At 53.9% G+C, this 24,679-nt stretch overlaps 3 protein-coding genes across 7 annotated transcripts; 2 read left to right on the forward strand and 1 right to left on the reverse strand.

The window, feature by feature from the left end:
* Positions 1-94: 94 nt before the first annotated feature.
* Positions 95-3,255, forward strand: ndufa8 (NADH:ubiquinone oxidoreductase subunit A8). The gene is made up of 4 exons (XM_057019687.1): positions 95-292; positions 1,156-1,319; positions 2,423-2,588; positions 2,918-3,255. Exons 1-4 carry the CDS (start codon positions 242-244, stop codon positions 3,053-3,055), a joined length of 519 nt encoding a protein of 172 aa, XP_056875667.1. The 5' UTR covers positions 95-241; the 3' UTR covers positions 3,056-3,255.
* A 4,766-nt stretch (positions 3,256-8,021) lies between these two features.
* Positions 8,022-20,768, forward strand: si:ch211-243g18.2 (uncharacterized protein LOC559906 homolog). Of its 5 annotated transcripts, none has more exons than XM_057019678.1 (13): positions 8,022-8,408; positions 16,378-16,449; positions 16,641-16,787; positions 16,895-17,044; positions 17,865-18,164; positions 18,244-18,369; positions 18,514-18,596; positions 18,981-19,137; positions 19,453-19,620; positions 19,686-19,811; positions 20,025-20,242; positions 20,389-20,423; positions 20,524-20,768. In XM_057019678.1, the coding sequence occupies exons 5-13, from the start codon at positions 17,874-17,876 to the stop codon at positions 20,694-20,696; spliced, it is 1,377 nt and encodes a 458-aa protein (XP_056875658.1). In that variant the 5' UTR covers positions 8,022-8,408; positions 16,378-16,449; positions 16,641-16,787; positions 16,895-17,044; positions 17,865-17,873; the 3' UTR covers positions 20,697-20,768. The 5 variants fall into 5 exon arrangements, with proteins under 5 accessions (XP_056875658.1, XP_056875660.1, XP_056875657.1 ...); XM_057019677.1 differs by lacking the exon at positions 8,022-8,408 and adding an exon at positions 12,814-13,142; XM_057019681.1 differs by lacking the exon at positions 8,022-8,408 and adding an exon at positions 12,830-13,142 and having other exon boundaries at positions 20,389-20,417; positions 20,519-20,768.
* A 535-nt stretch (positions 20,769-21,303) lies between these two features.
* Positions 21,304-22,652, reverse strand: rbp4l (retinol binding protein 4, like). The gene is made up of 5 exons (XM_057019460.1): positions 22,498-22,652; positions 22,265-22,397; positions 22,046-22,182; positions 21,805-21,917; positions 21,304-21,731 (listed from the first exon to the last, which is right to left on the reverse strand). The coding sequence occupies exons 2-5, from the start codon at positions 22,379-22,381 to the stop codon at positions 21,508-21,510; spliced, it is 591 nt and encodes a 196-aa protein (XP_056875440.1). The 5' UTR covers positions 22,382-22,397; positions 22,498-22,652; the 3' UTR covers positions 21,304-21,507.
* Positions 22,653-24,679: the final 2,027 nt, after the last annotated feature.

Genomic DNA, 24,679 nt, shown 5'->3' on the forward strand with positions numbered 1-24,679 from the left:
TCAGTCAATCAATCCATCTCAACCCAAAATTTAAACTAGGTTTTATTAAATTATCTTCAGTTTGACGCGTCATGTTCCGTTTCTGTCGCCTTCGTTGCGTCATCAGTCCGCGCCCGTCGCTGACAGCAGGAGCGGCAGCGGAGAAGGTCAGGAGCTTTCCATTCAGACGCAAGGACCTTGGATGTTTTTCTGCGGGGGCATTTGAAATTCCACAGTTGCGTTGCGATAAAGACACACAGCCATGCCCGCGAAGATAGAGGTCCCCCCTCTGCAGGAGCTGGCCGTGAGTGAGGTGAGCAACGCCGGGAGTTAAACGAATGAATATCAGAATCCGAGCTAGCATGCTAGCTAACGTCTAGCTACTTTTAGCCGAATAGCTTGAATTGTTTAGTGTACTTTCTAAATTCTCACTCGTTATTTCTCAATGACAGCGAAGAGAGCAAAATAAACTGCATTTTTGTCAAATGCATAGGGCGTTCGGGCAACATCTATATGTGCATATATATATTAAGATTTTCACCGAAATCGTAATTATTCGAGTTTATTGACGTTGCATAAATGGAGCTATTTTCACACTTCGTATTCCAGATTTTATTCCCCTTCTGACTGCAACTACATGACAAACCTGCAAAAACATTGCTTAAAAGCAGTCTTGGTTCAGTTATGTGGCAGCTTGTCCTTGGACGCCGTCAGCTTGTCACCACAATAACATTGAACCTTTACTGCTGGAATTATCAATGAGTGTTGTCTTTTAATTTAAATTACAGGCTTTTAAAAAACATCAAGAATCAACGGATCTTTTTCTGCAGACACTGATCGGCAGTTTTTGATCAAACGCAGTTTTGGTTCTTTAATGTGCTCTCGATCACTAAACGTCAGTTTACACAAAATGATGCAACTTAAAAAAATGAACTTTGGCTTTGACAGCTGCAAATATAACATCCTACACATTACGCATAAATAGTAAGAGGATGGAGTAAATAAAAGTGGAGCTATCTGCCACAAAGAAAGGCTCAGATTTGACAGAAATGACCAGTATTTTAAGACGTGGGTCTCTAACGGTCGTTTCTTACTGGGGATTTTTCATCCTGTCTGACGTTGTCATCCTGTCTCCGTCTGTGTCTCCGTCTGTGTCTCCGTCTGTGTCTCCGTCAGATTAATGTATCATCTGCAGTGCTGAAGGCCGCCGCGCACCACTACGGCTCCCAGTGCGACAGACCCAACAAAGAGTTCATGCTGTGCCGCTGGGAGGAGAAAGACCCCAGAAAGTGTCTGGAGGAAGGCCGAAAAGTCAACGAGTGTGCGCTCAACTTCTTCAGGTAGCTTCGATTCACGGTTTCGAGGTGTTTGATGTCACCACTGTGATAGAGGCTCTCGGTGAAGAGACGTGGGAGCTGGTGATGAATCAGCAGAGTAACGTCTGTTCAGATGACGGCTGTCAAACGTGTGTTAACTGAATATTGTTCTTGTGGTCCGCCGCTGATTGAAGATGTGGCCGTAGGCTGGAGCCAGCGCCGGAGCGCAGAGCCCTGCGGGTCCATGTGAAACCCTGGTTACAGTCTTGTGGTCTAGAATTTGTGTTTTTGTTCCTCCTTGATGGACATGAGGGTAGACAGTGAGCCCAGAGGTCAGAAATCCAGCTCCCATGCAGAAAGGTGAATTCCACTCTGGACGTCTGGTTTCCTCTTCTGAAACTTTAACGATGTTTCCTTTGAATTTGCTTTTGGAGAATGTGGGATGTTGAGGAATTTTGCGAAGATTAAGAGCAGAAGTTTTGCAGTTGAGTTGAGTGACTTGGACACGCTCGCTCTGCCCAACGTTCAGCTGCAGCCCTGACGGAAGACGCTCAGTCCTGTGGTCCAAATGGTTTGCATTTGTTTTAAAACCAGAAATAACTGAGGTGTGGAGCTGATTGTGTCTATAAATGGACCGCCGGGCTCTGCTGGGGGAGCCGGCCTGGGCTTTTTCACTCCTAACTGCTGCGTCTGTGTTTACGAAAAGCTTTGATGCCCATTCAGTAACGAAGGTGGTGTGTGTGTGTGTGTGTGTGTGTGCACGTCTGTGTGTGTGTGTGTGTGGCTCAGGCAGCTTGTGCTTCTCAAAAACACGCGCACCAGCTCTAATTCTCAGGCTGAGGCCAACGAGCGACACCCTGACCCCAGAGTTAAACCGAGAGTTGCTGCGATACCTGTAATTATCCTAATGAGGGAAAGATTTGAGAAGGCTTGTAATTGCAGCCGGGACCTGGCTTGGTTCTGGGCGGCTTCTGGGATCTGCCAGACACCTTTGAGCAGCACTTGAGCCACAGAGTTCCAGGGACCGGGTCTCTGCTGCCAGTGCTCGTGCTCGTGCACGCGCCACGGCACGTCTCGCTCCTAGCTTCGTTCGTGGGTCACACCTGTGTCTGCGCTCTTCCCGACAGGCAAATCAAGGGGAGCTGTGCCGAGTCCTTCACGGAGTACTGGACCTGCTTGGATTACTCCAACCTGGCGGAGCTGCGCCACTGCCGCAAGCAGCAGAAAGCCTTCGACAGCTGCGTCCTGGACAAGCTGGGGTGGGAGCGGCCCGACCTGGGGAACCTGTCCAAGGTGAGTCCTGCTGGCCACAGTGGGAGGGGGGGTTCTGCCAGAGGTCCGCTGGGTCCGAGTCCAGTTTATCCTGCAGAGTTTGTGGACTTGATTCTGCCACAGTCGCTCAGTCATTTCTTTTACAAATGTGTCGGTTGAGACCTCTGTTGATGCTGGACTCCAGCTCGTCCGGGACGGTTCTGGCACCGTTCTGGCCAGACCTGTCCGTCGTGGTTATTCAAAACCCGGTTAAATCAATGGTTCCGCCACCAGGGCCCAGCCGTTCCCGCGATCCGCGTGCAGAACCTGGGCGGGTTCCCACTGTGAGAGACGTTCCTTTTGTGTCGCAGGTGACCAAAGTGTCGACCTCCAGGCCCGTCCCGGAGAACCCCTACCACTCAAGGCCCCGTCCTGAGCCCAATCCCACCATCGAGGGCAACCTGGAGCCTTCCAAATACGGCAGCAGGTTGTTCTTCTGGAACTGGTGAACCCGTTTAGGTTCCCCATCCGTGGAGGACTCGGGTTCTAATGGTTCTGTCGTCGGCCACGCCTCCAGCCTGATCAGACATTGGGGGAAGGATGGATGGTCGGATCCAAGATGATGAATATTCTCCCCACTTCTGTAAATGTGACCAGATCGGACACAACATCCTGTTATTGTTGACAAATAATAAAGGAATATCTTGTATTCCGTGTTCACTGTCTTCGTCTCCTCGGGCGTGGGCGGGGCCTGTTCGCACATCTGTGCTTCGTCAGCGTGTGTGTTTTCAGACAGACGGAGGCGGGGTCAAAGGTCAGGGTTGAGGGTCACTACCTGCAGCCGCAGAGATCTGCCTCTGCTTCCTCCTTTTCTCCCAGCTCACTTCCTGCAGTTTGCCGACCTGGAAGACGACGGGAGGAACCTCGCCGAGCACTGCGGCGCACGCGTACGTGCACGCCCGTGACCTCGAGGCATGGATCGTCTCAGGGCTGCGGGGCGTGCACGCCGGAGCGCGGCGCTGTCGGGGATCAGAGCGTCTCCTGGAGCCTGAATCCGCTCAAGTTTCCTTCCAGGTACTTTTAAGGGTTTAAAATAAATGGAATCTTCGTTTTTCAGCATTTCCTTTGACTTTTTCCTGCCTCAAATGTCCAGTAAACCCAGTTTCATCCGGCACGTTAGCAGCAGCAAGGAGTCGGATCTCATCGCTCCATGTTTAGAGCCTCAGGGCTCCGTGCCTGCTCCCCACCTCGCCGTCCAGGTCGGCCTCCCTCCGCAGCGGTGGAAACGTGCACTGGCAGGTCGGCGCTCTGACCCCCGCCATGTGGTTGATTTCTGCAGGGACCAATCGTGCGGCGCGATTTGACAGTTTTCTCAGACTCGGGAGCAGACGCGGGGCCCCGGAGTGTTTGCGTACTAGCTTCAGAAACCTTCTGCGAGTGCTCGGAAAAACACAGGGATCGGGCTTGTGAGAGGGGTCAGCAGCTCTCCGCTGATGGCTGCTGTGATTCCAACCAGAATATGTAAAAATACTCCGGCCTTTGGTTTATTCTAGATGCAACTCGGATAATTCCCCATGAATGCCTTCAGCATTTTTCCCACATGTTCCCTAGTTTTCCCACACATGCAGGTTTTGGTGCACAGACTGGCGCTTTTAAGTGCACGGTAGCTCCGCGTGTGCGTGCAGGGACAACGGCGACTGCAGAAATCCCCTCAGAAGGTGTGGTCCAGACCTGCGGCCTGCTCAGGAAACGCCTGACGCCCCCCCACCCTGACCTGGGCCGGCAGACAAAGGAGGGGAAAATGGAAAAGGCCACTCAGGAGGCGGCAGATCGGTAAATATTGATGCTAGCGTTCCGAACGGGGGAAAGGTGTGGAAGGACTCCACGGCAGAGTGCTGGGGGGGGGGGCACGGAGGGTGGCTGGCGGGGTGGCTCCAGGGCTCGTGGCAGGCCCGGCTCCATGCGACTTGCAGGAAGCGGGGGTCATCGTTTGACACGGCACCGCCACAGGAAAGCGAAGCTCTGGCGCAGGAAAGAAATACAATACGGGTGTTTGAGGAGGCCGCGGCCCCCCAGGAGCCCTCAAACATCCCAGCTCGCTCGGAACACCCGGCCGTCAGTGTCCCCTTGGTCCGCGTCAGGGTCCATAAAAGCCATGTTTGAAAGGATGGCGCCCCAGTTAAAGCCCAGCAGTAACATTTGTGCTCTTCTGCCCCCCCAAAGCGGCCAAGAGCCCCTCACATGTGGGCCGGCCTGATTGGACAAAAGCCTTCACATGTAGGTGTGTTTGATTTATTTACCTTCTCCCCCTCTGATCTCCGCTTAAGTGCCGCTTTCATGTCCCCTCTCGTCCCCTCGTGCTGCGCAGGGGCGGCTTTGAAGCGGCGTGGCGAGATGCGCCCACCAGCAGAGTACCCCCACGGCCATCACACGGGGGCCCCGAGAGCCTCGCGGAGCCTCGGCTCCGTGTTTGCCACAGACTCTTCGTGATGGCCGGGCCGGTGTTTTGCATTCCAGCCGGACACGCTCCGCAGACGCTCTTGAACGGCGGCGGTTTAGCCCAACGCCTCTGAATGCGGCGCTTAAGACAACAGAACCGGCCGAGGTTCCGCCGAAGGCATGCCGGAGCAGCTCTCCCGCTCCGCAGCACGCCATCAACACCCCTGAGTAAAGAGGCGCGCAGGAACACGCACGACAGCCAGAATGTTAGACTAGCAAACACTTGTTAGTCTCTCAGAGGTTCCCATACTTCTGAGGACTCTGAACCCTTATGGGCTGGGACTCGTACATTAGGCTGTTTGTGTGTGTGTGTGTGTGTGTGTGTGTGCGCATACGTGATGAATAGAACATGCTACAGCCTTAATCTGCATGTTTAGTACATGTGCGGGTGTGTGTGTGCACGTGCTCCTTCCAGGCTGGTGTGTGTTTATCTTGGCCTGATCCCAGACCTTCATCACTCCTCTGCTGATAGCTCCATCCCTCCGTCCCTCCGTCCCTCCGGCTATTTACAAGCCTGCCCTTCCCTGCGTGCCAACATCCCACCCCTCCGCCCTCCTCCTCCACTCTTCTCCTATAGGTACCGTCTATTTACAGTATTCCGAGCCCCCATAATTCCTTGTGTGAATTATGGGCATGACTTCCTGTCACTGAACAGGAACCGAGCCTTGTTTCCTGAGTCCTCTCTTTATCTGTGCGTCACCTGGCGTTCTTCAAATCTGATCTGTCTTTTCATGTCAGATGTGGGGGGGGGCAGATAACCTTTAACTGACTGCCCCCCCCCAGTGGCGGGCTGCAGGACAGCCTCGGCTCCTCCCTCATTAGCAGCAGTCCGGCCTTTGGTCGCCTTTCACCATTAACTCGTTATTAATGAGTCTTTTCCTCCGGTGGCTCGTTATCGTTATGATCTTATTTTCAACGCCCCCTCCCTGCCCCCCCCCACCCCCCCATAAGAGGTGTCACAACCAAATCCAGCTCTCGTCCCCGACGGCTCCGCTGCCGGAGCGATGCGGCTGTTACCCTTCCTCGCTCGGCCAGACCTTTCAGCGCCTGATATTGAATTATTTACTTTACTTTGCTGCTCGTTGCCAAGTCGCGAGTGCGGCCCCCAGTCGGGGGCCCTGCAGCTGTGCTGAGGAGTGAGGGCTCCGCCAGCAGGGGGGGGGGTCCGTCTTCAGCAGCGTTGGGATGACACCACAGTGATGGAAGGAGTTGGAGTTGGACCTGAATCCTGGTCCGATTACCTCAGTGATCTGATCAAAGGGATCCCTGTGGAGGAGGCTCTTCAGGGCCTCCGTCATATATGGAGGCCCTGAAGAGCTGAGGGCCCGAGAGGAGAGGGACCATCTCCCACCAGGTCTTGCTTTGATGTTCCCATCACAACCATGACTTGGCTTTCATCTCCCACTCCAGTTTATGATCATGCACTTAGACAGAGTTCAGCCGTCAGAGAATTCTGCTTTTTTTTTTCTTCTTTTTTTACGTTATAAAGGACTTGATGTTTTTCATCAAAAAAAACAAACAAAAAAAAATCTGGGAAAATATAAAGATGAAGTGCAGTAAAATACTTCAAGATGCACTTTAAATTAAATTTACTTTGTTACAATCCGCTATTACAAGACATCGGCATCATCATTGACGATGACACACACACACACACACACACACACACACACACACACACACACACACACACACACACACACAGGTCTAATCCTGCCAGTAGCTGAAGTGTACTCATTCCCAGGCTCGGCAGAGCTGGAGTTGCTGTGTTGTGCTTGTGGTTTGTGCACGGTACACTCGGGCATTCCTGCGCCGTGCGCTCATCTAAACAAAGCTAGTTGGAGAGGACGCGCGCAGGCTCGGGCTACACAGTTGTGGCGGGGATCCTCTGGGTGGCTCCTATCTAACGAGAGGGCGCGCGGAGTTTTGGGTTTCCTACGCATGTCAAGGTGGGTTAGCTGCTCCCGGCGTCAGGGCCGCGCTGACGCCCCGGTGGGCCGTCACTCAGGAGGGGGACCTCGCTTGGTGCTGCCCCCCCCCCACACACACACACACAGCGGGTTCACCCCCCCCCCCCCCACTGACACGGCTGTCCTTTAGATGTCCACAGGCGGATTTCTCTATGTTTTTATCGAATCCCAAACGTTGAAGAGCTCAGCCGGAGTCTGGACGGTCCGACTTTACAATCGATTAATGTAAAGTTGTTTCTCACCTTTGAGTTTTCAAATACACAAATCTAAGAAATAAATGTATATGACCGAGGAATTAAAAGCAACAATTAATGCATAAATATATTCACTCATGTTCAGTAAATGCCTGTTTTGATAAAGTGTAAAGATAAAGTGTAAAGTTCTGTAAACTATAGATTCTCCTCTTAAAATCCGGATATTTAACTGGATTTCACGCAAATGTCTGGATCATGATAAATGCAGCACCTACTTTGATTTTGGAAATATTATTTCCCTCAAATGCATCATGAGTGTAAAGAAAACACAAACCCAAGTGGAGTGTCCCATCCTAATGATGGGATGTTTATTCCAACGAGGAACAATCATTCTCTGGTCGAGCACGGCCGCGCGCCCGCCACCGACCTCCCGTCGGCCCCGCGCGCCTCTAAACGCTCCAGTTTGCGAGTCAAAACTGAAATAACTTTTTGCAGAAGCAAAATAAACGGACTGGGATTTTTCCTGAGAGGAAACCTTTCGTTTACTATATGACATGTTTCTTAATAGTGCTAAAGTGTTCGGTGTTCTTTAAATAAACACGGCGGAGTTTTTGCATCGCGGGGCATGAAAGAATGCAGGAGTCTCGCGGCCCCGCTCACACATGTCAGCAATTTGGCTGCCTGGTGTGTGTTCGGTGCAGGGAGAAAGAGCAGCGTTTCAAGTAAACCAAAGAAGGAAAGTCTTATCCGCCTGGCAGTTGCACTCCGGGGCCAAATTGCTTTCAGCTGATGCGCTGCAGCTCGCGCTTGCTTGGGTAACGTCAAGTGATGCATTGCGATGCTGAGAAAACAACACAGACACGCACAAAAAAAATAAATACAACGCGAAAGAAACGTTGGAAGGTTCCAGCGTTGCAAATCGGCGGAGTCGGCGGAGGACGGTCCGGTTTCCCGCGTTCCCGCGCGAGCAGCACGTTTTCGTTTTTTTATTTTGTTTTACACTTTTCGCGACGAGAACGCGTTCCAGTGTTTGGATTTGGGAAGTGAAGGGAAAACAAGCTGGGAAAATTCATGTTCCACACGCACGTCTGCGCCCGGGACGGAGCTGATGACGCCGTGGAACAGCCCGGCACCTCCAGCTAACAAACACCGACGGCTTGTTAGCGCGAGCTAGCAACGAGGCCCGCCAACAAATGAAGGTGCGAACGAAGCATTGCGCAACATTTGTTTATCCTTCAGCATCCGGGCCTGCGTGTACAAACACACACACCTCCCACACACACAGAAAATATACAGACATTTAGATATTTTCCACAAACGTGGCCTGGAATGGCGCAGTTTTCCGTCTGGACACTTCCTCCTGAAAACTCTTAGCATCAAATTCCTGTTTGATTACAGTTTCCACTTTCAAAATAAATCTTCCCTTTTGATTAATTAGGCCCAGACCGGCCGGAGCGGGAAGCTACAACACCAGAGGGGGAAAAAAAGGCTCATTTTAAACCCGCCCAGCTGCGTCTGTTCACATGATTTGACTCTTGAGAGCCGGTGCTGATGCTAATGCTAGCTACCGACTGCGTGAAGCTACGTTGTTGCGATTACAGCTGTAATCTCGATGACGTAAAGTTAGCCGTGCTAGCTCCCCGAGAGCGAGAAACATCTAAATGCTCTCGCGTGTTCTGGAACGCCGAGGATGTTTCCCCTCTATCGGAACTCCTCGCTCAGGCATTTCCTCACATTCCCTCCCCAACGCCGTTACATAAGTAGGTCACCGCGCCGTTTGTCCAGCCCGGCTCCCGATGGCGATGAAGCCGAATCGTCCCTGCCGGATGTCAGCTGGAAAATTTGGATTTTGCCGACTCCCTGGTGGCGTCTTGAGAGACGCGGTCACGAGAACGGGATGTAGCCTAAAAGCACGAGGGCGGGCGCCCCCGCAGAGGCGTCGGGCGCCACGTCCAACATGGCCGCCGGCTTCCCGCTGTGGCCGCGCGTCTTCTCCGATAATAGAGACCCAGCAGGCACGATGGCGTTCCAACTCCACGGTTAGCGTCCTTTTGAACCGGCATCATCCAGAGGAAAACAACGTTTTTCTCGCCGTTGTTTTGGAGGCGGGGCTAAAATACCCGGGCCCACGTCTGGGTCGCCTCAGCCTTCCAGCTCCAACAAAATATTTCCCCGTCCAGCGCCGCCACCTGCACGCCGTCCACTCAGAGAGGAAACCAAGCGCGGGCGGCGAGGCCAGAACAACAGGTTCACCCCCCCCAGCTCTGTTTACGTTCCGCCGGCGGGGGGATCTGGAAGCGTTTGGCTCGTCTCTGCGCTCGCTGGGAACGATCAGACGATCCACATTTTAAACTATTTTGATATCGGCTCTGTGGAGAGTTGCCATTTCCCTGAGAACAAGGTTGGCCTCTGGGCCCGGGGGCCCGGGGGCCCGCTGCACCGCCAGAAGAGTAAACAGACGGGGGGGGGGCGGGGCCAATGGGACGAGGGAGCGGTCCGCTCAGGCCCAACCCAGCAACCACGACGGCCTCCTCAGCCGACTGAGCCAAGGCAAGATGGCGGGTCGCTCGGGCTGCCTCTGTCAGTAGCGGCGCCGTTAGGGCCACTTACACGCTGGGGTCAGAGGTCGCGGAATTAGAGCGCCCGGTTCACCAGCACCCGGAGCTGCGTGTGTGAGGGCGCACAGGTTTTCCTTACCTTACGGGGGACCCGAGACGCAGCGTAATGTGACAGAACGCCAGAGGTTCTGGTGCCGGTCGGCGCCGTGACCCGAGGTCGGGCCGCGGTTCTGTGTTCACGCCACCATTTAGCTGGTTATCATTCACTCATGTCTCATGCTAACTCTGACCAATCACCTGGCTGCTTCCAGCGGCCTATTAGCCAAATGTGTTTATTCAGTGTTTAGTCGCTATTAGCCTCAGTATGATCCCGCGCTAACGGGCTAATGGCTGAAAGACCCCCCCCACACACACACACACACACACACACAACACACACACACACACCCCAACGTAAAATAATTGATCACATGTGGGCGGGCCTGGCACGCGCTTGCCCTCGTTTTCCCACGGCGGTGATATCACGATAGCGTGAATGAGGAAGGATCCTCACATCACGCCGCGCGTGTCCTTACGCCGCCAGGAAATAGTCCCTGTTAGACCAACAGGTTTGGACCCCAAACACAGAAAACGTCTGCTGCCTTTTGGGTTCGCTTGGTTTTTATTTCTACACCGACTGTGTGTGTGTGTGTGTGAGTGTGTGAGTGTGTGTGTGTGTGTGAGTGAGTGTGAGTGAGTGTGTGTGTGAGTGTGTGTTACATTTACCTAAACTGCTGCTCGCTCTTTTTCCTGCTTCATTTTGACAAATTTGCGTTTCCAGGAAACCACTGATGTCAGTGCGGCATCTGTTGTTACTTAAGGCCAAGATACGTGCACACGCACGTGCACACACACACACACGTGCGTGTGCACATACACACACACACACACACACACAGACGGATGGATGGTGCCGGGGCTGCTTTGTATAAGTTACTGAAAAACTGAGAGCAATCAGACATGAAGTCATGTTTAAAGTACCCAAAGTGACTTTAAAGAGGGTTCCAGGTCAGGACGTTCTGGTCCAACTGGGGGGTTCTCCTTTAAGCTGGTGCGGTACTGGGCCCACTCCGTGCTGTGTGTGTGTGTGTGTGTGTGTGTGTGTGTGTGTGTGTGTGAGTCTGGGCTCCTGGCGAGCAGACGGCAGCCAAAACAAAGTGGCTCCGGTCAAGCGGGTCCGGGAGCAGCCACCCTTGGGTCCAGAACTTTGTCCCTCCTTCACGTCTGGCCCAAACTCATGACCAAACATGGCTCGAGCCGCTGAAGGAGCAGAGAAGAAGAAGAGCGTGGATCTGGTCCTGGTCTCTGGGGCCCCGAGCAGTCGGCATCAGCGCTGTCTGGTCCTGGTTTGGGCTGAAGCCACAGGACCCGGGTCTTCACAGCCAAGTCCCTGAGCAGAACCGACGTAACCTCAGCGGATTAACCAGAACCACAGACCCGTACGGAGGGGAGCTGGCTTCCATTTAAACCTCATGTTTGTTGTTTTTGTGCGTTTAAACAAATATTGAAGCGATTCTGAGCGATAATTCCAGAGCCTCTTTTATTTCTCACCTGTTTAACAGATAAAACCCAGCGATGGTTCTGGAGGAGCACAGGTGGTTCTGGAGGAGCACAGGTGGTTCTGGAGGAGCTCAGGTGGTTCTGGAGGAGCACAGGTGGTTCTGGAGGAGCTCAGGTGGTTCTGGAGGAGCACAGGTGGTTCTGGAGGAGCTCAGGTGGTTCAGGAGGAGCTCAGGTGGTTCAGGAGGAGCTCAGTTGGTTCTGGAGGAGCTCAGGTGGTTCTGGAGGAGCTCAGGTGGTTCAGGGGGAGCTCAGGTGGTTCTGGAGGAGCTCAGGTGGTTCAGGGGGAGCTCAGGTGGTTCAGGAGGAGCTCAGGTGGTTCAGGGGGAGCTCAGGTGGTTCAGGGGGAGCACAGGTGGTTCAGGAGGAGCTCAGGTGGTTCTGGAGGAGCTCAGGTGGTTCAGGTGTTGCACAGGTGGTTCTGGAGGAGCACAGGTGGTTCCGGAGGATCTCAGGTGGTTCTGGAGGAGCTCAGGTGGTTCCGGAGGAGCTCAGGTGGTTCAGGAGGAGCTCAGGTGGTTGGGCTGACGCCCAAGATTAGCAGTAATCAGTAGATATTAGCTAATGGGAGCTAGCTGCCGTTTTGGCGTCACAATATGATGTGTGTTGTGAATTGGTGCTTCAGACAAGGCTAAATCGAATGCTAACCAGCTAGCCTCGCTTCTGGCCATCTCGTGACACCACCTACACGTTGCACGACCTCGTCTCAGTAGAGTTTCCCTTTGATGTTCCAAAAAGTCTCTTTGATCTTTTGAAGATTCAACTTTGTTCCTGCACAACAGATTCAGCTAACCTCGCACGTGCTGTGTTATTTTGCTAAGCTAAGAGGCTAGTGGCTGCAGTTAGCTGTGTTTGCGTTTGGCGCCGCCTCCTGTGACGGCGTGCGACACGCCACCGTGCTGGTTGGCGTTCCTCCTCTTCCTGATGATGAATGTGCACGTTTACACGCGCAGTTTTCCACAAAACTGTAAATCAAACATTCGGGATGATTTTTGGGCCCCGTGAAGCGATTTGACAGGACGTGACCGCCGAGTCCGACCGCACAGCTTCTTTATTTCAATGTTTAGCTTCTATTTAGCGCGTAAACACGCCGTCAAAGTCATTACGGGGCCATTTCTCACATTTCTGCTCGGGCTTCGCTACTCGGCCAAATCGTTGGGTCGGCGGCTTTGTCTCCTCTGGACCTCCGCTGGGACGGCGGCGCCGACCGCTGCAGCTAGCCGGTTAGCGCGCTAACAGCGGGATCTTTTAAAGGTGTTTTGGACGATCATCTCGTCGCTGGTTAACGGGGCGGACCACCCCACCGCAGCTTCCTCTAACAAAACTCCTCCAGATGTGTAACGCGCGTGTGTGTGTGTGTGTGTGTGTGTGTGTGTGTGTGTGTGTGTGTGTGTGTGAGCGTAATCATTCTCACCTGTGTGCAGCCCGGAGGAGGAGGATGCTCCGTCCAGGATCAGCCTCGCCCTCGCCGTTTCCTCTTTGTACCCCGTCCAGCAGTATTTTCGGCTCTCTTCCCCCCTCGGGGCTTTCATGCGGAGCTGGTTTTCATATTCCCGTCTCCCAGAATCCCCCTCAGCTTTAGGCCCCGCCCACACGCCCACCTCCGGTACTTCCCCCCCGTCCCCGGGTCTCTGTTGTTGTGGATTAGCTGAATAGCTCCTGTCACATCCAGCCTCCCCTCCACTTTACCACCCACGGAGCCGAGCTTCCCGCTCCCCTCCGCTCCCTCCACCCCGAGCACGTGCGCCCCGGAGCCCGTGCGCACGTCACTGACAGGTGCGTGTTGAGGTGCCTGTGTGGGCGGGGCTCTGGCGGGGCCTTTCAGGCCCAGGGAGGCGCGACGGCGCTGCTGTGGCGTTCTCACCTCCCAGTTTGTTGTTCTAAACCAGTCAGGAGCATCTCGGATTCCCTCCACTGGAATTCCGTGTCCCTGAATCTCCAGGACACTTTAAAAAAAAAGGTTCTTTTGTGCGTGCGTGGGCGGAGTTTTGACAGCTGCAGCTCCGGGGGGGGGGGGGGGGGGGGGGGCGACGGTGAGAGCGGCTCAGGCGCCTCCACGGACGCACCGATGCTGTTGTTCCTGTCAGGATAGAGGCGGGAAAAAGAGGCGGGGAAAACGTGCCGAACCCGAGAGGAGAAGTTGTTTGACAGAGACGTGTCGAAGCGGCGACGTTGCCGGGGCGACTGGCGTGTGAGAAGGGCGCGGCGCTAAGATAACACGGCAGCGGCGCGAGGGAGCCACGGATATCTGCGTCCTCCTCCGTGAATCAGCCCAAACAAAGCCGACACGTTCGCAGCTGCGCTGGGAGCTACAGGCTAATGCTAGTGGGCGTTAGCATGGCTAGAGAAAACACAGAGGAGGCTGGGGGGGTGGGGGGGTCCTGAGAGGGACTCAGACAAGCGGAAGCATCATAAAAGTTCAACATATGTAAATTACTGCGAATAAAAGGTGGAAGAAGAGCTGAAATCCATCTTTCCGACCCTCCGACAGCTTTAGGACCAGCAGAATTCTGTTATTCTTTCATTGTCGGGGTTTCCGTGATCCACGATGGGGGGGGGGCGGTTAATGTGGCGGCTTTAATCAGTCCAGAATCTCCGTTCCAGCCCATAATATCTGCATCGAGCCTCCACCTCTGGAGCAGCAGCTGGATTTAAACCCCAGACTCAAATATTAGCAACAGTTACTGGTATTAGCATCAATATTGAAGTGGTCTGACCTGAGCTCGGTGTGTGTGTGTGTGTGTGTGTGTGTGTGTGGTGTGTGTGTGTGTGTGTGTGTGTGTGTGTGTGTGTGTGTAAGCAGATGTAAACTTGTGTTTATTTGTGATTGATTACCAACATCTGGGTGAATTCTATGGGTCCAGTTCTGTTGTTGCTGCACATTTTCGCCGCAGGAAACGGCGACAGATCCATTGTGCTACTGTAAACACACACACACACACACACACACACACACACACACACACACACACACTCAGCACGGAAACAGAAACAGGATGCAGGAAGTGAAAGTGACAAGTCCTGAATGTCCGCGTACGAGCTGCCATCTTTATTTACGGAGCGGGAGGCTAGCTCCCCGTTAGCGGCGGCGGCGGCGGCGGCGGCGGCCACTCGCAGCCCCCCTGAGATAAAGCCGGTCTAATCTAACATGAGATTATGCTGCTTCCATTGAGCCGTTTTCCTCTTTCACGCTGTGATAACAGTCAATCACCTGCACAAAGCGGCCTAAACAGCGGCTGCGGACCTGTTACGCCACTTGTCGCAGGCTTGTAATTGAAACTTTTTATTCATTCTGTTTTTCTTCTTCTGTTTTTTTTTTAATGCTTTGGCTGCTGGGGGGTGATTGGCAGCTCTGAGTGGCCGGCAGATGAAGCGGCTGGTGCGCTAATGAATAGAACGCTGATTGCAGGATCCCCGAGATGCAAATTACCGCGCCCGCCACCCCTGACGACCGGCAATTACCAGGCCGCCGCCGGCGGACGCCTCGTGCATATTCATCGAACCCTCCGTGCGTGTTGATCAACAACGTGCACTGAGCTCCGAAATCTCGCCCCTCTGAAAATGAACCCCCGTTTATTTGCGACGCAGGAACGTATATGCTAAACCCGTTAGCTTGAGCAGGCTAACGGCCAAATGTGCTAGTAATGGAGATAAGACACAGAAGGCGGATTAATCATGGTTTCCGTTTCATTGAGCTCTAACGTGAATTATGTCACCTTTAAAAGTCTAAATTATATCGTTAACATAATAGCGGCTCATCGGGGAACAAGCTGCCTTTCTTCTGTTTTCAGGCTGCTAATAAGCACCTTTAGCTTCGTTCGTCATTGTTTAACCACCAGCGCCATTTTAATTCATGTTTTTGGTGCGTTTGGAAAGAATTCCCTTCACAGGCACGCGCGCGCGTGCACGCTCCAGAACAAGAAATATGAATATGAAAGGGCTTCTCTCTAAAAACAACGGAAAAACAAGAATGCTGCCAGCAGCTAATGGGAGCCGATGAAGGAAAGCTGAGCGGCAACATCAGATTTCGGGCTCTCTCCCTCAAAACAAACATCCAATGATCGCATTAGCGTCGGATCACGGAGCTGTGTCATTATTGTGGTGTGTGTGTGTGTGTGTGTGTGTGTGTGTGTGTGTGTGTCGTCTGGTCCTGACGCGCAGTTGTCAGTTCGGTTCACTTTGGACGGCCGACTGTTTGAGCCAGTTAAGCTAATTACAGGATGTTAGCGTAATGCTAAGTCTGCAGCGCCGCTTTTAAGAAGCGCAGAAAATCACATTAACCACTTCGTGATGTTTCGTCATTTTAATTATCAGTCAAAATTGTCGTTTACCAACTGTAGCCGGCAGCAGATACCAGCAGATACCAGCAGGGGGCAGCGGCCTGGAGGCCCCCTGCTGATTGGATGCAGACTGTCTCCTTTTACACACACACACACACACACACACACACACACACACACACACTTACTGACCTTCAGAGCTGCTCACATATGTTCTTATCTGTGTAATAACGCTGATCTTATCGCCACGGCGACTGGGCCGCTGCACCAATCTGGAGCGGCAGATCAGCAAATCCACGTTTATCCGTTCCTCCAATTTCAGCCTTTGATGGGAAAACTGTGAGAAAGGAGAAACAGCCGCGGGTCCACAGTGACTGGGCGGACTGGGCGGACTGGGGAGGCTTTTCCTGTTGATTCCCTCTTAAATATAAAGTGGATTTTGTTTGATGTCCGCTCGAGGGGCAGATTCAGTCACGTTTGTGCACTTTTACTGAGGTTTTTTATCCAAGAACGTTCGTTAAACACTCAAATAACCTTTAATTTTATTATAAATTCAATAATAATTATCTCCATCCATCCAGCTGTACCTGGCCCTGGTGTTGCACCGCTTGTGCGTTTTGCTGCGGATGGTCACATGATCACTTGTGACAGGGGTCATTGGAGGTCAAGTGGGGTCAGCAGGGGTCTCCCGACATCCTGCCAGTCTAATCACCTGTTTATTTGGTTAACAGACCAACTGGGTCCTGCTCTGGCCGGAGGAGCGAGCCAGAAAGGGAAAGTGAGAGGAGAGAGGAGGGTCAGAGGTCAGTCCGACCCCGACTGGGTCACCTTGTTTCTTCAGCCTCGTGGTTCATCCAAATGTTGCCGGTTTCATGTGAAATCCTCTATAAAATCATTCAACACTTGCCTGTTTTGATGTTTCATGGCTTAACCATGAATATGAACCACCATCAGATGTTCAAGTCTTAAATAAATCCGTAAATTTCCGGTTTAGTTGCAGGAGCAGCGTTGTGTGGCGCGCTGCTGCCCCCTGCTGGCCAGAGTCGGTACTTCCGGGATGTTTTGCTTGTACTGACCTGTCTCCGCCACACGGGGGCGGCAGATCCCCGCTGATATTAATGGCGGGCGGCATTTTTAGCAGGTGAAGTAATTCCAGTTAAATCTTCGAAATGTCTGGAATGAACTTTTCACGTGTTCAGGTGGTGAAATGAAACAGTTTGAATATATTTGTTGTTTGCATGTCAACAGGTGAGGAGGCTATGAAGGTGCTTCGCTGTGGTCATCCAGCCCAGCGTTAAGCCCCTCCCACTCCTGCACACCTGTATAAAAGCTCACCTGCAGCATCAGCAGCACCTCGGCTGCTGAATCCACCTGGATCCCTCTGAGCTCCTGAACCCGGTGAGTCTTTGATGATCCAAATATCCTTTTGTCACCAGCTGCTCGTCGCTTTCATCAGCTTTTTTGATCTGTCAACTTTCCTCTTCGGTCGATGAAAAGATGAAAGCGCCGAGGAGAAAAGAGGGAATTCTGTTTCCTGTCCAGCAATTCTTTTCCCAAGTTTAATCTTTCATCTGAACAAGGGCCGACTGTTGTGTGGCGCCGTGGGAGGGCGAGGCGCCGCGGGGATCAGGTGACGCGCGGACAGAGAGGTTCCACTGACCACTGACACACACACACACACACACACACACACACACACACACACACACACACACACACACAGGCAGACAAAGATGCCTTCTCATACACGACTGTTGGTCCAGAAAACAGCAGCGGCTTGAACCTCTTTGTTGTTGTTTACGTGTGTTTATTCTAATTTCAGTTGTTTATTCTCACTTTATCTGGGGGGGTTTTGGGTGACCCCAGGGGTCACAACCTCTACCAGGGGTCAAGGGCGTGTGGAGTTTCAGCCCCGGGGGGGGGCAACAGAACTGCCTTTATTCACACTCTCGCTATTGAGGTCCCGGTAAACAGGAAACGATCCGGCTCTGTTGCCACGGCGACGGACTCCACCGGAGGACCGAGAGCCTGTCGGCACCGAGACGGTGTCACTTACGTTTTCATTTGGCGGCGGCGCTGAAGTGGCTCTCGGGCTGAAGTCGCCGTCTGACCCGTCGGCGGTTCGCTCTGATGGTCGCCCGTGGTGGCGGCGATAGGCCACGCCTCCGTAGGCGCCCTGGTCACGCCCTGGTCACGCCTCTTCCTGTCGCTCTTCCAGACGACCATCATGGCCTCCAGCATGTCCGTGAGGAGCTTCTCCGTGAGCCGCCAGCCTTCCTTCTCCAGCCGCTCTTTGATGGACACCAGCCGCGGGCGACCCCGAGCTTCGGTGTCCTTCGCCGCCGCCGCCGCCGCCGCCACACGTTGGCGGCCGGCGTTCCTCTGCCGCTCGGCCTCCGTCAGCCAGGATCTGAACGGACCCGTGAGCCTGCAGCTGAGCGGCGTGGACGCCAACAGAGCCAACAACAAGGAGGCCATGCAGAGCCTCAACAGCCGTCTGGCCAACTACCTGGACAAGGTGGGTCATGTGACGCGTCCCGCTCAGGTGCGTCACGGCAGCAGGAGGCGCTTTGATCTTTCCGCCTTCTATCCTGCAGGTGCGCTCCCTGGAGCGCTCCAACGCCGACCTGGAGCTGAAGATCAAGCAGCAGATGATTGAGCGCATCCCCAAAGGTCACGACCTCGACTCCATGATGGCCCAGGCTCACGCCGTCGAGCAGGAGGTACGGGAGCGGGAGGAGGGGCTGGTGTCTGAGCCGCATTAATGATTATTCCCAGTGTTTTATCCCGAGTTACTGGTTAACGAGCAGGAATGTTTGAGTGATGACACGTTCACGTTCGCCGGAACGCCGGCGTTGTTCTGTCAGGTGAGGAAGAGGACGCTGGAGAACGCTCGGCTGATGCTGGAGATCGACAACGCTAAACTGGCCGCCGACGACTTCAGAATCAAGTGAGTCGTTCACGAGAAGAGGCTCCTCCTCTCCTCGTTAGCATCCTGCGCTCCTCGTTAGCATCCTCCTCTCCTCGTTAGCATGCTCCTCTCCTCGTTAGCATCCTGTTCCACAAACATTTGTCCGACTGTTTTGGCCTCTTCCTGTTGTGGTTAGCACACTTCCTGTCCAGCCTTTATCCATTTTATGAATGAAAGTTTGTTCTGCGTTGCTTTTGCTATATTTGCAGGGACCTCAACGAGCGCAGTGACGCTAACGCGGGCGTCTCTGACCCCAGAGAATCCTCTCACAGGGCCCTGTGGCACAGCAGATATGCTAGTGCGCTAGCCGGCGCCGCTAACACCTAGATCAGTATGAAGGAACGCCTCTGTTTGGTTTCCCAGGTGGGAGACGGAGGCGGTGATGTGTCAGTCGGTGGAGAGAGACTGCGTCGCCCTGAGGAAGGCCAAGAGCGACCACGAGCAGATCATCACCTCCCTCAGAGGAGACCTGGACAGCCTCAAGGAGGAACTCTACTTCCTCAGGAAGAACCATGAGGAGGTGAGTCTGGTGGCTCCGTGGGGGGGGGGGGGGGGTTGGGTAGGGGGGCTTCTGGTTACTGAAGTCTAAAGGAGCAGGTAGATCTGGTTTCCTCAGCCCAGTTTGTCCAGTCAGCTGATCTGAGAAGATCAGATGATGAAGATACTCCCCCCTGTGGGGGAGGAACACACACACACACACACACACACACACACACACACACACACACACACACACACACACACAGGTAAGGTGAGCTCCGCTCCATCAACTATTGATGCCGGACCTCTAAATTATGAAGAACCTGAGTCCGGTTCCTCCCTGTTCCTCCTGCAGGAGATGGAGCAGATGAGGTCTCGCATCGCCAGGGACGAGGTGAATGTGGAGGTGGATTCTGGTCCCAGTGGGCCCGAGCTGGGCGCCGTTCTCTCCGGCCTGCGTTCCCAGTACGAGGGGATCGTCAAGACCAACAAGGAGCAGGCGGAGCAGTGGTACCACAAAAAGGTGGGCAAAGCGGTTCGTGGCGGGTCCAAACAGGAGATGCTAACAGCCTGTGACTGTCGCCTCAGCTGGAGACGGTGCAGAACGAAGTGAAGGAGAACAACGAGGCGCTGCGGAGCGCCCAGAGCGAGCTGATGGAGCGGCAGCGCTTCCTGCAGACCCTGGAGGTGGAGCTGGAGAGCCTGCACAAGCAGGTGAGCCCGCGACCCTGGGCGCGCCTAGCAAAGACTGTGCTCGTACATCTGGGAAAGATCGGCTGGTCTCTCCCGTTCTGATCCCTGTTGACAGTCAACAGGTCGTCCCGTACGGGCGCGACCTGCCAACACTTGCTAAACCTGTCGCGGCTAACGTTCATGACGTTGTTTGTGGGTGTCCTCACTCCTCCGGGTCCCTCGCTGGCTCCTCAGATCGCCGCGCTGGAGGGCAACCTGGCGGAGACGGGTCAGAAATACGCGGGCGAGATGGAGCTGCTGCAGGCCGCCCTGGGCAAGATGGAGGACAACCTCTCGCAGCTGCGGCTGGACATGCAGCGCACCAAGACCGACTACGACCACCTGCTGCGCATCAAGCAGAACCTGGAGATGGAGATCGCAACGTACCGGCGCCTGCTGGAGGGAGAGGAGTCGTAAGTTCCTCAGAACTGGTGGCTACCTGCTAGCTTAGCTTAGGAATAGAGATGGAAGGGCGTCACAGTTTGTCGCTCTGCTAGGCTAAGCTAATGGCTCCTCATTATCATGGATTAAAATTTGATGTCGTGTTTTTACCTCTCAGGGTCAAGGAAGTTCTTCCACCACCAAAAAGTGAGTGTACCTCTTTTTTGACTGCTCGGATCTGAGCAACAAAACCCAAGCGTTAGCCTGAAACTGTGAGCGACTGTTAGCATCGGTTGCTGTCTGTGCAGAGGAGCCCGACGTTCGCACCAGGAAGATCGTGAAGGTGGTGACGCAGACGATGGTGGACGGCAAAGTGGTGGACGAATCCAGCGAGGTGGAGCAGATCGAGGAGACCAGGAAATAAGAGAGTCCATGTCAACGTTAGCATGGCAGTTCCTGCGTTTTGTTGTGTTCCTGTTGAAATAAAGTTTCTTCAAACCACATCCAGGATCTCTCCTCAGGACTGAGGGGCGGTCCGCTGTGGTTAGCCGATGCTAAGCTAGCCTCTTTGTTATCTTGCTGCGCGACAGCTACAATAAAACATCTCACAAACAAAACAAGCTCCAAATCCTGCTGCGCTAACGTGCCCACGAATGCTAACGTGCCGCGTGCGTCGCGTCGGAGGTGGTGTGTTCAGGGTCGGGCTGGGATGCCGGGGAATCTCGGGTATCAGGGAATTGAACCTATTTATTTGAAGTTGTCCTGAAGACGGCGTCTGACTGGCGTCCCAGCAGCCCTGTCTCCACCGTCCTCGCCCTCCTCCTCATCACGGCGGCGTTATCAGCCCATCATTGATCCACCTCTGGCGCCCGGCGAGACGTGGAGGTGTGTCTTAATCAGGAGGACGTCCCCTTAAACCACCAATGTGAACCTAAATGGGCCCTTCCCAGCAGGTCAAAGGTCATGGAGCCTCCCAGCAGACCACCGGTGATTCAGGATTCTCAGGTGGGATCACACACACACATCTACCCCCCCCCCCCCACACACACACACACACACACACACACCACACTGAGGACAGGAGGCGGCCACGTTTGTTTAGAAAAATATTGTTTTATTCCGTTAAAATACCACAGAAGAAGAATCCGAGCAGGAACATGTGGACTCTTTTCTCTAATATTTTGACCGGGTCGACTTTATTTATCAGGTCACCTTGTTGGGCAGACGCTGTCCCCACCCCTCCACCACCCCCCAAGCTCCGCCCCTCCCTCCCCCCCTCGGACCGCCACCGCCCCCTTCAGCAGGCTCCGGACTGCAGGACGGGCTGGAACTGTCCCGCCATGCAGATCTCGTCCTGCTTCTGGCGGACGAGGCGCTGGATGGCGGGCGGGAGGCCGCGGGGGTTCCTGGAGAAGATGAGGGCGTAGCCGTCCTCGCAGGTGCCGTCCTCCTTCAGGGTGCGGCAGGCGTAGGTGATGGCGTAGTTGTCGTAGTCGGTGTCGATCACCCAGTAGTTGTCACCTGGACGGGGGGGAGACGGGAGGGGGGGTCAGAGGGGTCAAAGGTGAGGAGGAAGTGGTCGCGGGGGGCTCACCTCCGCTGGACAGGTAGCTGGCCAGGCCCTGGTAGTTCATGAACATCTTTCCGGGGGTGGCGGGATCGGGGACGGAGTACTGGGCGGCCATGTCGGCGCACACCACCCAGAACCTGCGACACACGTGAGCGGGTCAGAACCGCGGCAGGAACGCTCCCGCCGCCCCTCCTAATCCGCCATAATCTGCTTGTGCTGAAGCTAATCCGAGCCCCCGGAATGCGTGTGGGGGGGCGGAGCTTACCCGAACAGCGTGACCCGCCCCTTGGAGGAGGCGGTCATGGAGCCGTCGTCGTCGATGGTGTACTCGGCCATGATGTTGTCCTGCAGGAAGAGGCCCTCCGGGTCCTTCTTCTGCAGAGCGTACCACTTCCCGGCGTACTGCCGGCAAACACAAGCACAGGTGAGGCGCCGCGCTCGCCGCCGGGGGCCGTTATTCCCGAGGGGCTCTTCCCGCACTCACCCTCTTGGGGTCAAAGTCCTCCTTGACCTTGAAGCTGTCCACGACGCAGGAGGCCGAGAGGCCGCGTTCGACGCAGGCCAAGAGGAGCAGCAGCAGGGCCAGTCTGGCGTGTTCCATCCTAGGAGCCGGAATTCTGGGAAAGCACCAGAAACGAGGGAATGAGGAAGCTCAGAGTGGGGAAAAAGCAGCTCAAATGACACAGAAATAAGAGAGACAAAGCCGACAGGTGGTACCTGGAGTCAAGGAAGCGACTGGGGCTTGATTCAGATCCTGGAGTCGTGTTGGGAGCGAGTTTTCCCACCTTTATATAGGAGCCGAGCAGCCCAGCTTACGGCTGATTTTCATTGCTGGGAACTAAATAAGGTGCTTAAATCTACAGCTAATCCCACTGGGGTGAAATCCTCGGCATAATCTGCCTCCCGCATCCACGCCGGCATAAACGGAGCCATGAAAACACTTTATGTAACTGCCAGGAAGCTTCCGGAAGACCGGGAGGATGATGTCATCTGATAATGATACTGATAATAGCCACCAAGCTAAATAGCTGCCTTATTTCCTGGGAAATACCCCAGAATTCCTTTTTCCTCGTGTCAGTGACCTTTGGACTCCGGTCGGACCCCTCTGTGCCAACACTTTATCCGCGTGCACGTGTCTGGGCGGCTCCCAGGGAACCAGTTTGGGTCCCAGTTTGCTGCTGGGATGGTTTCAAGTCTCAGTTAAGAGGATTTCTGCAGCGTTTCATAAGCGAAACTTCAGAGTCACATAAAATCACCAGTTTGTCACCTTCCTGTTACAGAGAATTCCGCTTTTATTTGCCTGTAATCACAGAAATGCTCCGCCTGGAATTCTCTTTAATCTTCTATTTTCCACAAAGCTTTGATGATAAACAAGCACAAGCTGTGAACTCTCTCGCACCCTCTGGTGAACTCCTGAAACCAGGATTAACCCAGGTCACCTGAGGTCACCGCTGCCCAAATACACCCAGAGCAGAGCAGCAGCAGAGCAGCAGCAGCAGAGCAGCAGCAGCAGCAGCAGCAGCAGAGCAGAGCAGCAGAGCAGCAGCAGAGCAGCAGCAGCAGCAGAGCAGCAGCAGAGCAGCAGCAGCAGCAGAGCAGCAGCAGCAGCAGAGCAGCAGCAGCAGCAGCAGCAGAGCAGCAGCAGAGCAGCAGCAGCAGAGCAGCAGCAGCAGAGCAGCAGCAGAGCAGCAGCAGCAGCAGCAGCAGAGCAGCAGCAGAGCAGCAGAGCAGCAGAGCAGCAGCAGAGCAGCAGCAGAGCAGCAGAGCAGCAGCAGAGCAGCAGAGCAGCAGAGCAGCAGCAGCAGCAGAGCAGCAGCAGCAGCAGCAGCAGCAGCAGCAGCAGCAGCAGCAGCAGAGCAGCAGCAGCGCAGCAGCAGAGCAGCAGCAGCAGCAGCAGCAGAGCAGCAGCAGCAGCAGAGCAGCAGCAGCAGCAGAGCAGTAGCAGCAGCAGAGCAGCAGCAGCAGAGCAGCAGCAGAGCAGCAGCAGAGCAGCACCTTGCTCACGTGCAGCTCTTTCACGTTTCGCTGCGACTCACTGATGCTAATCTCAACCTGAATAAGCACAACTTGTTTATTTTGATCCAGATTAAAGCCGTTGGCGTCTCCCGTCTGAGCCAACTCATCTATTTCTGTGTGTTCTGACCTGTTGGGGCTTCGAACCCTCCCGGAATAGACAAAACAAAACTGCATCGTTTTGTAACATTTACGTAAAGAGGAAAACATATAAATTTAGGTAGAATTTTGATGCTCCACTTTTTAAGGACGCTTGTTGTAGATGAATCATCTAAAATGCCTCTAAAACCTTATTTATTCAGTATTACGTCATCTCAGGATCACGCTGCAGCCCTCGTGCTCAGCTGCCTCTGATTGGTTCATATTATCGGCAGCAGGACCAGCGGCGCCCCCTGGTGGCCGCCGGCAGGTGTGTTTACAACTGCTGACCGCCGCCCTGTTAAAGCGGTCACATTAATCAGATTACAGCCATCGTAAACACTGTTGGCGTGGCATGTGTGTATCCACACTGTGTTCTTGAGTGTCACGGAGAATTGGGCTTCGTCACACTGCCCATGTCTCAATCAAAGTCAGCGAAAAATAACGATCAGGCAGCTAATGTTGGAACTATTTTCATTGCGTATCGTGCGGCGGAAGAACCCTACATTCATATTCTGCCATCTCGTGGCCGATTGTTGCGTTGCAGCTGGATAGAAACCACAAAATAAATAAGTGCTAATAAGGTTGTAGTGGTTTTTTTTTGCTATAAATTACCACTGTTACTAATAAAGAAACATGACTAAAATTTGCGCGGGTAAAAAGAAACAGGAATTTGCTGTGGATTTTTAAGTGATAAGGTGATGCGATGGCATTTGTTTGTCAATAACAACTATATCAACACGTTAGG

Source organism: Takifugu flavidus, chromosome 20, assembly GCF_003711565.1.
Source record: "Takifugu flavidus isolate HTHZ2018 chromosome 20, ASM371156v2, whole genome shotgun sequence".
Taxonomy (NCBI): domain Eukaryota; kingdom Metazoa; phylum Chordata; class Actinopteri; order Tetraodontiformes; family Tetraodontidae; genus Takifugu; species Takifugu flavidus.

Bases quoted from the DNA above. Each gene is read 5' to 3' on its own strand.
- ndufa8 (XM_057019687.1), top strand. From the start codon at position 242: ATGCCCGCGAAGATAGAGGTCCCCCCTCTGCAGGAGCTGGCCGTGAGT. The intron at 293-1,155 runs GTGAGCAACGCC...TGTCTCCGTCAG, and splicing joins AGGAGCTGGCCGTGAGTGAG to ATTAATGTATCATCTGCAGT. The intron at 1,320-2,422 runs GTAGCTTCGATT...TCTTCCCGACAG, and splicing joins TGTGCGCTCAACTTCTTCAG to GCAAATCAAGGGGAGCTGTG.
- rbp4l (XM_057019460.1), bottom strand. From the start codon at position 22,381: ATGGAACACGCCAGACTGGCCCTGCTGCTGCTCCTCTTGGCCTGCGTC. The intron at 21,918-22,045 runs GTAAGCTCCGCC...CGTGTGTCGCAG, and splicing joins GGGCGGGTCACGCTGTTCGG to GTTCTGGGTGGTGTGCGCCG. The intron at 21,732-21,804 runs GTGAGCCCCCCG...CCCCCCGTCCAG, and splicing joins CAGCTACCTGTCCAGCGGAG to GTGACAACTACTGGGTGATC.
- si:ch211-243g18.2 (XM_057019678.1), top strand. From the start codon at position 17,874: ATGGCCTCCAGCATGTCCGTGAGGAGCTTCTCCGTGAGCCGCCAGCCT. The intron at 18,597-18,980 runs GTGAGTCGTTCA...TTGGTTTCCCAG, and splicing joins GCCGACGACTTCAGAATCAA to GTGGGAGACGGAGGCGGTGA. The intron at 20,424-20,523 runs GTACCTCTTTTT...TGTGCAGAGGAG, and splicing joins TCCACCACCAAAAAGTGAGT to CCCGACGTTCGCACCAGGAA.